Raw genomic sequence first — 13,486 nt, forward strand, 5'->3', positions numbered from 1 at the left:
TGCACACACAGAAGTTACCTGATTCCCATAAATTCCGGGGATGGGGCGATGAGCTCTGATGCCACATCCAATCACATCCCAGATGTGTTCAATCGGGTTCACATCTGCAAAGTTGGAGGGCCTCCAAATAAATTGGAACTCGCCACATTATTCCTCGAACCACACCGTCACACTCTCGGCCTTGTGACAAGGCGCATTACCTTTTTGAAAAATGCCACAAAAAATGGTTCAAATCGCTCTAAGCACTGTGGGACTTAACATGTGAAGTCATCAGTCCCCTAGACTTAGAACTACGTGCACCTAACTAACCTAGGGACATCACACACATCTATGCCCGAGGCAGGATTCGAATCTGCGACCGTAGCAGCCGCGTGGTTCCGAAGCGCCTAGAACCGCTCGGCCACAGCGGCTGACGAAATATGCCACAGCCATCCGGAAACATGATCGTCATGAAGGGGTGTACGTGGTCTGCAAGTACTGTACCATACTCCTCGTACGTCACGATGTCATCTATGCACGAGCTCCATTGGACCTATAGAGCCGCGCGGGATTAGCCGAGCGGTCTGGGCGCTGCAGTCATGGACTGTGCGGCTGGTCCCGACGGAGGTTCGAGTCCTCCCTCGGGCATGGGTGTGTGTGTTTGTCCTTAGGATAATTTAGGTTAAGTAGTGTGTATGCTTAGGGACTGATGACCTTAGCAGTTAAGTCCCATAAGACTTCACACATATTTGGACCTATGGGTGCCCACATGAATGGTCCCTTAGAGCATAATGGAGCCGCCACCAGCTTGTCTCCGCCCCCTTGTACAAGTGTCAACGAGCTGTTCTCCCAGAAGACGACGGATACGCGCCCTCCCATCGTCATGATGAAGAAGGTATCGGAATTGATCTGACATTGCAATGCTCTGCCACTGCGCCAACGTTCATTGCCGATGGTCATGTGCCCATTTCAGTCGCAGTTGCCGATGTCGTGGTGTTTACATTGGCACATGCACGGATCGCCGGCTGTGGAGGCCCATCGGCAGGATTGTTGGGCGCACTGTGTGTTAAGACACATTTATTGAAGTCTGATGTTAGTACCACCACTGTTCGCTGCCTGTTCTGTTTTACCAGTCTTCCCAACCTGCGACATCCGACGTCTGCAATGAGGGATGCCCGCCAAACCCAACGATGTCTGGACGTTGTTTTGCCACGTGTTGAAGACACTCACCATGGCACTCCTCGAACACCCGATAAGTCGTGCGGTCTCTGAAATGGTCATTCCTAGCCTCCAGGCCATCACAATCTGCCCTCGGCCAAAGTCAGATAGATCGCGCCCTTTTCACTTTCTACACACATACAGCACTGATGCCACACGGACCGTGCGTGTGTGTGTGACTAGCTGTCATTCCGCGCCAGGTGAAGCTGCTATCGCCTGGTTGGGGATTACATCGATAGTAGATCGGCCAATTTTCGCTGCCTGTTCTGTTTTACCAGTGTTTCCAGCCTACGACATCCGACATCTGTAATGAAGGGTGCACGCCCAACCCAACGATGTGTGGACGTGGTTCCACTTGGTGTTGCCACGTGTTGAAGACACTCACCACGGCACTCTTCGAACACCCGATAAATCGGGCAGTTTCCAAAATGGTCGTGCCGAGCCTCCAGGCCATCAAAATCTGCCCTCGGCGAAACTCAGATAGATCGCGCCCTTTTCACTTTCTACACACAGACAGCACTGATGCCACACGGACCGCGCGTGTGTGACTAGCTGTCATTCCTCGCCAGGTGAAGCTGCTATCGCCTGGTTGGGGATTATATCGATAGTAGATCGGCCACTGTTCGCTGCCTGTTCTGTTTTACCAGTGTTCCCAGCCTACGACATCCGACATCTGTAATGAAGGGTGCACGCCCAACCCAACGATGTGTGGACGTGGTTCCACTTGGTGTTGCCACGTGTTGAAGACACTCACCACGGCACTCCTCGAACACCCCATAAATCGTGCAGTTTCCAAAATGGCCATGCCGAGCCTCCAGGCCATCAAAATCTGCCCTCGGCCAAACTCAGATAGATCGCGCCCTTTTCAGTTTCTACACACATACAGCACTGATGCCACACAGACCGTGCGTGTGTGTGACTAGCTGTCATTCCTCGCCAGGTGAAGCTGCTGTCACCTGGATGGGGACTCCAGCGATAGTAGATCGGTGGTCATAATGTTCTGGTTGGTCAGTGTACGTAGCCACGCGGAAAGTAGGTAACGGACCGTGTAGATCCCGAGAAGCTGCGATGGCCTCCCTCTCGGAGGCGGACAGCCGCTCCAGGCGCCTGCTCAGCAGCCGGAAGATCTTGAAGTCGATGGGGCTGGCTCGGTACTGCAGCCCGGTCTCTCCAGGCTGGACCGCGGTCTGCGCCACCGCCGCCCAAGACAGCCACAGGCGGCCCGCTGCGATCACCAGCACCCCCACCACCTGCGGACGCGACGCACCCATTCTCAGCTGTGTGGCTAAATACGAGGCTCACTCCAAAAGAAACGCACACTATTTTTTTTTAAATCCATCTTTTATTCTACGTGTTTGAAAGTTTTACAGTGTGTAGATACGAGGGCAGTTGAATAAGTAATGGAACACATTTTTTTTCTCTGCCAATTTCGGTTGAAAAAACCGGAAATTTCTTGTGGAATATTTTCAAACATTCACGCTTCGTCTCGTATAGTTTCATTGACTTCCGACAGGTGGCAGCGCTGTACGGAGCTGTTAAAATGGCGTCTGTAACGGATGTGCGTTGCAAACAACGGGCAGTGATCGAATTTCTTTTGGCGGAAAACCAGGGCATCTCAGATATTCATAGGCGCTTGCAGAATCTCTACGGTGATCTGGCAGTTGAGAAAAGCACGGTGAGTCGTTGGGCAAAGCGTGTGTCATCATCGCCGCAAGGTCAAGCGAGACTGTCTGATCTCCCGCGTGCGGGCCGGCCGTGCACAGCTGTGACTCCTGCAATGGCGGAGCGTGCGAACACACTCGTTCGAGATGATCGACGGATCACCATCAAACAACTCAGTGCTCAACTTGCCATTTCTGTTGGTAGTGCTGTCACAATTGTTCACCAGTTGGGATATTCAAAGGTTTGTTCCCGCTGGGTCCCTCGTTGTCTAACCGAACACCATAAAGAGCAAAGGAGGACCATCTGTGCGGAATTGCTTGCTCGTCATGTGGCTGAGGGTGACAATTTCTTGTCAAAGATTGTTACAGGCGATGAAACATGGGTTCATCACTTCGAACCTGAAACAAAACGGCAATCAATGGAGTGGCGCCACACCCACTCCCCTACCGAGAAAAAGTTTAAAGCCATACCCTCAGCCGGTAAAGTCACGGTTACAGTCTTCTGGGACGCTGAAGGGGTTATTCTGTTCGATGTCCTTCCCCATGGTCAAACGATCAACTCTGAAGTGTATTGTGCTACTCTTCAGAAATTGAAGAAACGACTTCAGCGTGTTCGTAGGCACAAAAATCTGAACGAACTTCTCCTTCTTCATGACAACGCAAGACCTCACACAAGTCTTCGCACCCGAAAGGAGCTCACAAAACTTCAGTGGACTGTTCTTCCTCATGCACCCTACAGCCCCGATCTCGCACCGTCGGATTTCCATATGTTTGGCCCAATGAAGGACGCAATCCGTGGGAGGCACTACGCGGATGATGAAGAAGTTATTGATGCAGTACGACGTTGGCTCCGACATCGACCATTGGAATGGTACCGTGCAGGCATACAGGCCCTCATTCAAGGTGGCGTAAGGCCGTAGCATTGAATGGAGATTACGTTGAAAAATAGTGTTGTGTAGCTAAAAGATTGGGGAATAACCTGGTGTATTTCAATGCTGACTAAAACAACCCCTGTTTCAGAAAAAAAATGTGTTGCATTACTTATTGAACTGGCCTCGTACATCCTTCAGGAAGAAAATTTTTCATTTCTCCACATAATTTCCATCCCTCTCAAGTGCCTTACGCCATCTTGGAACCAGCGCCTGTACACCCGCACGGTAAAATTCTGGACCAACCTGTTGGAGCCACAGTCTTTGTCCTGTCTTCATCGCTCCCCCCCCCCCCCCTCTTGGTTAGTTCCTCGGCCTCGAATTCGGATGGATCTCCGCCGAGGTCCGAAAGATTCCATCCCACCGATGGTGTTCCGTTCCTTTTTCCGCCGAATTTTATAGGAGTTTCGGGAGGCTGTTATTCTTTACACTGATGGCTCTAAATCTGCTGATCATGTGGGATATGCCTTCACGTCCTCTGTTGGAACGGAAAATCATCTGCTGTCACCTACGTATGGGGTGTTTACTGCGGAATTGATGGCAATTTCCCAGGCCCTTACCTTCATTAAACAGTACAGACTCTCCCGCATTTTACCTTTGATGTTGGCTGACGATTCCCGGGTGGTCGACCTCGTTCTCGGTTTCCTCCGGGAAAGTGGTTTTTACTCTCAGTTTTAAGGTTTTTAATCTCTCTCTGGTGTTGGGGCAGGGCGGTGAGTGTTGGGTTATCTCCCACTGTAAGCCGTGTTTGGAGGTTCCTGACTCCCCTCCCTGGCCGAGATCCTCTTTTCTTCCCCTTTTACTCTATCATTTTTTAGGATTGGTTAGTCTCCTTTGCCCATACGCACTTCCACATTTTAGCGGTTGCACCTTTCTTTAAGTCGCAGGTGGTCTTACCTCTGCTGCTTCAGAGTTGGGATATTTCCTGCCTCTACCATAGCGATGGGTTCGCTCTCTTGCTGACTTACCTCATTTTGTTTTTACCATTGACAACATGACTGCCTTTTTACATTTTTTAGCCTTTTCCCCTTTTATCGTTCTGACTTTTCTGAGATGTCACGCTATCGGCATCGACTACATTTGAAACAAGGGACTGATGACCTTGCTGTTTGGTCCCTTCAACCCCAACCAACCAACCAACCAACCAACTGTTTGGCAGCGTGCACATGGGAGTCATCATCTTCAAACCTTGTTCCACGAAGAGAGTCTTTCAGTTTCACAAAGAGATGATAGTCAAATGGAGCCAGGTCAGGACTGTAATGCGGGTGTTTCAGTGTTGTCAATTCGAGTTCGCTTCCACGGTTGTTTGACTGACATGTGGCCGTGCATTGTCGTGCAACAGCAAAACATCCTCCTTTTGCCGATGTGGTCGAACACGACTCAGTTGAGCTTGAAGTTTCTTCAGTGTCGTCACATACGCATCGGAATTTATGGTGGTTCCACTTGCCATGATGTCCACAAGCAAGAGTCCTTCGGAATCGAAAAACACCGTAGCTGTAACTTTTCCAGCAGAAGGTGTGGTTTTGAATTTTTTTTCGTGGGTGAATTTGCATGATGCCACTCCATTGATTGCCTCTTCGTCTCTGGTGAAAAATGATGGAGCCATGTTTCATTACCTGTCACAGTTTTTCCAAGAAATACATCTCCACCATTCTCGTACTGTTCCAAATTTCGCTACATACCGTTTTTCTTGTTTCGATGTGAGCCACTGTCAACATCATGGGAACCCACCTGGCACAAACCTTTTTTGACGCTTTCAGTATTCTGCAAACACTTCCTTCCCCTATCCCAACGTAGCGTGACAATTCGTTCACTGTGATGCGTCTGTCAGCAGTCACCAATTAGTTAACTCTCTGCACACTGTCTGGAGTGTGTGCAGTACGAGGCCTGCCGCTGCGAGGACAATCCTCAATACTGCCGTCCCCGCTTTCACCACGTCACCTCCTTGCCCACCGACTAACTGTACTGCGATCGACAGCAGCATCTCCATACACATTTTTCAACCTCTTGTGGATGTTTCCCACTGACTCGTTTTCACAGCACAGGAATTCTATGACAGCACGTTGCTTCTGACGAACGTCAAGTGTAGCGGCCATTTTGAAGACATGGTGTGACGGCGCCACTCACGGGAACAGTTTGAACTAATTTGAAAACAAGCGGGAAGGATGTATCTACACACTGTAAAACTTTCACACATGCAGAATGAAAACTGTATTTTTACAAACATAGTGTTTTCGGATCGCAGGATTTTTTCCCCCAAGATTTTAATACACCGTATTATTTCCGACTCTTTCGACTACAAAACCCTATTTTTCGGCATAATCACCGTTCAGTGCAATTATATTATGGGACCTTAATGGCAGGGCAAATATTCCCACATGGTACGAGTCCAATGGTCGACTTGCTGCATCAGTAACCTCCCCATGTAGTGCTTCTTATGGAGTGCACCCTTCATTGGGTCAAGGAGATGAAAGATCTTCATGGTCTTCTGTGAAGCAGCGAGGAACCAAGCTGAGACACATCTCTGAGTACCCCAACAGGAGGACGAGAGTGATGGGACTACCAACAGAGACGTCCAGTTGGGCAGCGAGGTTTTTCATTGTGATCCGTCGCTCACCTCGATTAAGATTGCCCGCACAATCCAACACTGGAAAAGTCAGAGAGAGTGTCCGCACGCTCAAACACTACAAGAGCCTCAGCTATGTATGGTTGGCCGACACGCGACTTCGTTACAGTGATGCCTAGCCAAGGACTGACCGTGTTTTTGTTCAATGGCAGATCTCAGTGGACATTCTGCAAGCGCCTAAGAATATCTGTGATCCTCTGGTTTTGCGTCGAAAGAAGCTCAGTGACAGCTCTGAGCTTGGAAGCACCACCGTTACAGACGACATTTTGAAGCCTAGATATGGCGCCGCCACATATCGGAACTTTATGAAACTATAAGGGATGAATGATGGTCACGAAGTAGATGAAGTTAAGGAATTCTACTACCTAGGCAGGTAAGGAAATGTATCATGAAATGTTTCGTTTGGAGTGTGGTTCTATAAGGATGTGAAACTGGAAGAGAAAAGAGAAGACGGCTAGAGGCGATGGAGATGTGGTGCTATAGAAGGATGATGTAAATCAGCTGGAGAGACAAAGTAACAAATGAAGATGTGCTTAGAAGAGTACAGGAAACCAGACCTCTGTGGAGGCACATCCAAACAAGAAGAGAGAAACTTGTAGGGCACATTCTACGACGCAACAACATCATTAGAACAATAGCAGAAGGAGCTATTGATGGAAGGAATCGGCGGGGCAACCAAAGATATCATACATGCAACAGATCATGAATGACGTTAGATGTAACACATACGTGGAAATGAAGAGGAAGACAGAAGAGAGCTGCAAACCAACCTTAGGGTTGAACACTAAAAGAAAATAGCAGAAGGCAGCAAAATAGCCAATGACAGACACAGTCCAAGGAGGACATTAAAAGCAGACTAGCACAGGGGGCATTCCTGGCCCAGAGAAGTCTACTTGTATCAAACATAGGCCTTAATGTGAGGAAGAAATTTATGAGAATGTACGGTTGGAGCACAGCACTGTATGGTAGTGAAACACGGACTATGGGAAAACCTGAGCAGAAGAGAATCGGAGCATTTAAGGTGTGGTTCTATAGAGGAACGTTGAAAATTAGGAGTACTGGTAAGGTAAGGAATGAGATGGTTCTGTGCAGAATTGGAGAATAAAGGAGTATGTGGAAAACAGTGACTGACAGAAGGAACAGGATGACAGGACATCGGTTAAGATATATGGGAATGACTTCCGTGGTACTACAGGGAGCTGTAGAGGGCAAAAACTGTAGAGGAAGACAGAGTTTGGAATACATCGAGCAAATAATTGAGAACGTAGGTTGCAAGTGCTACTCTGAGATGAACAGGTTGGCACGGGAGAGGAATTCTTGTCTGACCGTATAAAACCAGGCAGAAGACTGATGAAAAAAAAAATAAAATAAAAAGTGGGGGCGGGGATGAAGCGGAAGTATTCCACGATGTCCCACAGCAAATTCCCCATTTTTTTCATCCGAAAGTGGCCGAGAAGAAAATGTGTTGCATTACTTACTAAGCGGCCCTTTTAGATACAGGCTACGAGTCTCACAGCGACTGGAGGTAACCGCACAAGAGTAAATGTACGGATGTTTTAAATAGCAGGCCAGTGCCCTAAGTGTCGGTCTAATGCAGGATCCTTGATCATACTCCAAGCTTCAATATAGTCCCTATCCTAAAAAGAGAGCAATTTCTATCAGAGGTGAATCAGCATGGATTTAAAAAGCAACGCTCGTGTAAAAGCCACCTCAGCCTTTTCGCGCACGATACACTGTGAGCCATGGATGCATGGCATCAGGCAGGTTCTAAGCCCACTGGACAAAATTAGTCATCTCATCCCCTCCCCCTCCCCCCACCTTGCCTCAAACAGCTCACTGGACACTTTGGACGTCTATGCAACTTGTAAAAGGTGATGATGTGATCCTTGTAATGAGTTTAAGGTACTGGAGTTGATTTCAATGGGTAACGATCTCTTCATTTTACATCGCGGTAGCGATAAGTTCGATTTGTCAGTTTTGTTTGAAAAGTTTTGGCAAATTATTATAGAGTTTCTTTTGGAGTATGAATGCATGAATGACCCTGTCAGTCCATAAAGGCATCTGTCAGGAAATTCATTGTCTTGCCTAGTTACAATATACAATAAGAACGTTTCAGAATAATTATTTTACTTTACAAAACAATTTTCTTATCATATTTCTATAACAAGTGAACAAAATCATAAAAGCAACATTTATTATTTTTTGTAAAATCGTATTTATCCGCCATGTTTCAAGTAAGAAGAGACGACTCTATATGGAAGTTTGGGTCTAGCGTTAATCGACGCACGGATAGCCAAAACGGTTAAAGCGACTGCTCGCGTAACTAACCTAAGGACATCACACACACCCATGCCCGAGGCAGGATTCGAACCTGCGATCGTAGCAGCAGCGCCGTTCCGGACTGAAGTCCCTAGAATAGCTCGGCCACAGCGGCCGGCCCATGCAAAATGAATGGGACAGTTTCGAATAGGGGGGAGAACATAGCAATCAACATCCTCAAAAACTCGTTCCACTACAGTGTATAACGAAATGTTTACGTAATGTGTATACATAAACATACAATTATAAATGGCTCCGTTCGTAGTCGCTAATTATAGCAATATGTTTACTTTTGTGCTGTAACATATAGCTATAATCAGCGGTGGAAACATATTTGCGAACGCCGACCGTGTGCGGCTGTCTCTTGTTGGATCGTCTGATCAGTCGGAAGTTGCATTGCAGAGGAGAGTAAATGTCTATTCAAAATATAATTATTTTTGGATAGCTCAACATAAATTTCCTAAGGGACCGTAGTTTATTACGCATTTACCAGTAGAATATGGCGCGGAGAAAATATTTCGCTGCATACAACTTCCGTCCGATTTCGTCGAAGGAATTCGTGACTGTGAACTCTCTATTTGGCAGAAACATAAAGAAAATTAAATAACTTCGTGAAGGAGTGAGACATAGATTCTGTATTAAATAAATAGTCCATACACCAGTTCCATTTAACTCTGAATTTATGGCAATTAATAGATGAACTTACACTGCGATGGACATTTAACATGGATGCTGTTTTGACTGGCACTTCTCGTAATAAAATGATTCCTTTGACGTTTTCACATACACGCCGCACAATAAATCTACTGCTATGCAGTATTGCACTTTCAGTATTACACATTTACTTTACACTAAAATAATATTTTTAACGATAATAATACGGCGGCAAGACATGAGCGTCCGACACAAGTTACAAGAGACAAGAGAAGAAATGAGTAACTGTTCATCGAGAATATCTCGTACATAAAAAAATTTGTGAAAGTGTTCTTCCTCTGTCCGTTTTTCGCGCCGCGGTTTTCAAAGTCAATAACTCACTGCATCTCTGACTGCGCTTCGACAATAAACAAGTTACGTCACAGGTCGTTCACCTTTTACATTCTCGCAACATTATTTGCTAACTGTACCTGTTGTCGAGCGACTGCTCGATTAGTGAATGATTTAAAATGATAAGGCAATCATATAATATTACAAGTGCTCTCCTTCAGCTGGATCTGACGTACCGAAATAAATTTCTGGATGAGTTTCCTCGTCAAACTGAGATAGTTATTAAGGAAACAGCCGGCCGGGGTGGCCGAGCGGTTTTAGGCGCTACAGTCTGGAGCCGCGCGACCGCTACGGTTGCAGGTTCGAATCCTGCCTCGGGCATGGATGTGTGTGATGTCCTTAGGTCAGTTAGGTTTAAGTAGTTCTAAGTTCTAGGGGACTGATGACCTCAGAAGTTAAGTCCCATAGTGCTCAGAGCCATTTGAACCATTCTACATCTACATCTACATTTATACTCCGCAAGCCACCCAACGGTGTGTGGCGGAGGGCACTTTACGTGCCACTGTCATTACCTCCCTTTCCTGTTCCAGTCGCGCATGGTTCGCGGGAAGAACGACTGTCTGAAAGCCTCCGTGCGCGCTCTAATCTCTCTAATTTTACATTCGTGATCTCCTCGGGAGGTATAAGTAGGGGGAAGCAATATATTCGATACCTCATCCAGAAACGCACCCTCTCGAAACCTGGCGAGCAAGCTACACCGCGATGCAGAGCGCCTCTCTTGCAGAGTCTGCCACTTGAGTTTGTTAAATATCTCCGTAACGCTATCACGGTTACCAAATAACCCTGTGACGAAACGCGCCGCTCTTCTTTGAATCTTCTGTATCTCCTCCATCAACCCGATCTGGTACGGATCCCATACTGATGAGCAATACTCAAGTATAGGTCGAACGAGTGTTTTGTAAGCCACTTCCTTTGTTGATGGACTACATTTTCTACGGACTCTCCCAATGAATCTCAACCTGGTACCCGTCTTACCAACAATTAATTTTATATGATCATTCCACTTCAAATCGTTCCGCACGCATACTCCCAGATATTTTACAGAAGTAACTGCTACCAGTGTTTGTTCCGCTATCATATAATCATACAATAAAGGATCCTTCTTTCTATGTATTCGCAATACATTACATTTGTCTATGTTAAGGGTCAGTTGCCACTCCCTGCACCAAGTGCCTATCCGCTGCAGATCTTCCTGCATTTCGCTACAATTTTCTAATGCTGCAACTTCTCTGTATATTACAGCATCATCCGCGAAAAGCCGCATGGAACTTCCGACACTATCTACTAGGTCATTTATATATATTGTGAAAAGCAATGGTCCCATAACACTCCCCTGTGGCACGCCAGAGGTTACTTTAACGTCTGTAGACGTCTCTCCGTTGATAACAACATGCTGTGTTCTGTTTGCTAAAAACTCTTCAATCCAGCCACACAGCTGGTCTGATATTCCGTAGGCTCTTACTTTGTTTATCAGGCGACAGTGCGGAACTGTATCGAACGCCTTCCGGAAGGAACCATCAAGGGCACAGTCTGTGCTAGACGGCATTAACGTCTTATCTTCTGGGGGTGACAGTCGAGCAGTCGCAAGATTGGACCTGCAGTTTAGTTTCGGGCAGTGGACAGCATGTTTATGAACGATCTGGATTCTTTGAGTGCGATTACAGAATATGCTACATGCAGGAAGCGCATTTGTGACTCACCGTGAAGAAAGCTCCGAAGGTGACGAGGCCATTCCGATGCCAGCAGCAGAGCGCCATCGTGGGCCGAAGTGCCGGCCCCTTCTGCAGCCAAAGCGTCCGGCAGGGCAGCGCCTGCAAAGACCACAGCGGGATAGTCAGAGGGATTTGCGCTCGTACGGCGACTCGCTGACAGTCGTCCACCTACTGTACCAATCGCGACTGGAAAAGAAAAGGAGGTACCCACTGTGAGCGAGAACGTTCTGACCACTGCCCACCGCAACTCTGGAACTCGCCTGGTGGCGTTACGAAGACGTGACGCGGTAACAGAAGTGTGTAAGTGGAGCATACACACACGGGGTAACCCAAGCGAAGATATGGGCTGTAAGTGGGGGACTCCATCAAAATAAGGGAGATAATTACACTACTGGCCATTAAAATTGCTACACCACGGAGATGGCGTGCTACAGACGCGAAATTTAACCGACAGGAAGACGATGCTGTGGTATGAAAATGGTTAGCTTTTCAGAGCATTCACACAAGGTTGGCGCCGGTGGTGACACCTACAACGTGCTCACATAAGGAGAGTTTCCAACCGATTTCTCATACACAGTTGACCGGCGTTGCCTGGTAAAACGTTGTCGTGATGCCTCGTGTAAGGAGGAGAAATGCGTACCATAACGTTTCCGACTTTGATAAAGGTCGGATTGTAGCCTATCGCGATTGCGGTTTATCGTATCGCGACATTGCTGCTCGCGTTGGTCGAGATCCAGTGACTGTTACCAGAATATGAAATCGGTGGGTTCGGGACGGTAATACGGAACGCCGTGCTGGATCCCTACGGCCTCGTATCACTAGCAGTCGAGATGACAGGCATCTTATCCGCATGGCTGTAATGGATCGTGGAGCCACGTCTCGATCCCTGAGTCAACAGATGGGGGCGTTTGCAAGACTACAACCATCTGCACGAACAGTTCGACGACGTTTGCAACAGCATCGACTATCAGCTCGGAGACCATGGCTGGGGTTACCCTTGACGGTGCATCACAGGCAGGAGCACCTGTGATGGTGTACTCAACGACGAACCTCGATGCACGAATGGCAAAATATCATTTTTTTTATGAATCCAGGTTCTGTTTACAGCATCATGATGGTCACACCCGTGTTTGGCGACATCGCGGTGAACGCGCTCATTCGAAGTATGTATTCGTTTTCGCCATACTGGCGTATCACCCGGCGTGATGGTATGGGGTGCCATTGGTTACACGTCTCTTGTTCGCATTGACGGCACTTTGAACAGTGGACGTTACATTTCAGATGTGTTACGACCCGGGGCTCTACCCTGCGAAACCCTACATTTCAGCAGGATAATGCTCGACCGCATGTTGCAGGTCCTGTACGGTCCTTTCTGGATACAGAAAATGTTCGACTGCTGCCCTGGCCAGCACATTCTCCAGATCTCTCACCAACTGAAAACGTCTAGTCAATGCTGATCGAGCAACTGGCTCGTCACAATACACCAGTCACTACTCTTGATGAACTGTAGTATCGTGTTGAAGCTGCATGGACAGCTGTACCTGTACACGCCATCCGAGCTCTGTTTGACTCAATGCCCAGGCGTATCTAGGCCGTTATTACGGCCAGAGGTGGTTGTTCTGGGTACTGATTTCTCAGGATCTATGCACCCAAATTGCGTGAAAATGTAATCACAAGTCAGTTCTAGTACAATCTATTTGTCTAATGAATACCCATTTGTCAACTGCATTTATTCTTGGTGTAGCAATTTTAATTGCCAGTAGTGTAATTTAACCTCTAAGGTGCAGGTACTGTATCTTCCTCTCATAAAACACATTTTGAACAAGACATGATTCCATGTACACCTACGACACTATAGACCAAGGTTTCCCAAACTGTGTTCCGCAGAACACTAGTGTTCTGTGGGAAGGTAATAACTGCTCGACGAAAAATTGTTTATAGCAGGGCGGTTTTCTTCGACATCTTCGCAATACTAATGATTTTTTATTATAATTTCTG

The 13,486-nt window shown here is 47.2% G+C and overlaps 1 protein-coding gene across 1 annotated transcript in view; it reads right to left on the reverse strand.

The window, feature by feature from the left end:
* LOC126106838 (uncharacterized) overlaps positions 1–13,486 on the reverse strand; it is a 66,600-nt gene that overhangs the window by 21,517 nt on the left and 31,597 nt on the right. The window contains exons 2-3 of the mRNA XM_049913235.1: positions 11,477–11,587; positions 2,243–2,447 (exon numbers count right to left, since the gene is read on the reverse strand). Coding sequence (XP_049769192.1) covers positions 2,243–2,447; positions 11,477–11,533 — 262 coding nt within the window. The 5' untranslated portion in view covers positions 11,534–11,587. The remainder of the gene's footprint in view (positions 1–2,242; positions 2,448–11,476; positions 11,588–13,486) is intronic.

The sequence above is a fragment of the Schistocerca cancellata genome, chromosome 10 (assembly GCF_023864275.1).
Source record: "Schistocerca cancellata isolate TAMUIC-IGC-003103 chromosome 10, iqSchCanc2.1, whole genome shotgun sequence".
NCBI lineage: Eukaryota > Metazoa > Arthropoda > Insecta > Orthoptera > Acrididae > Schistocerca > Schistocerca cancellata.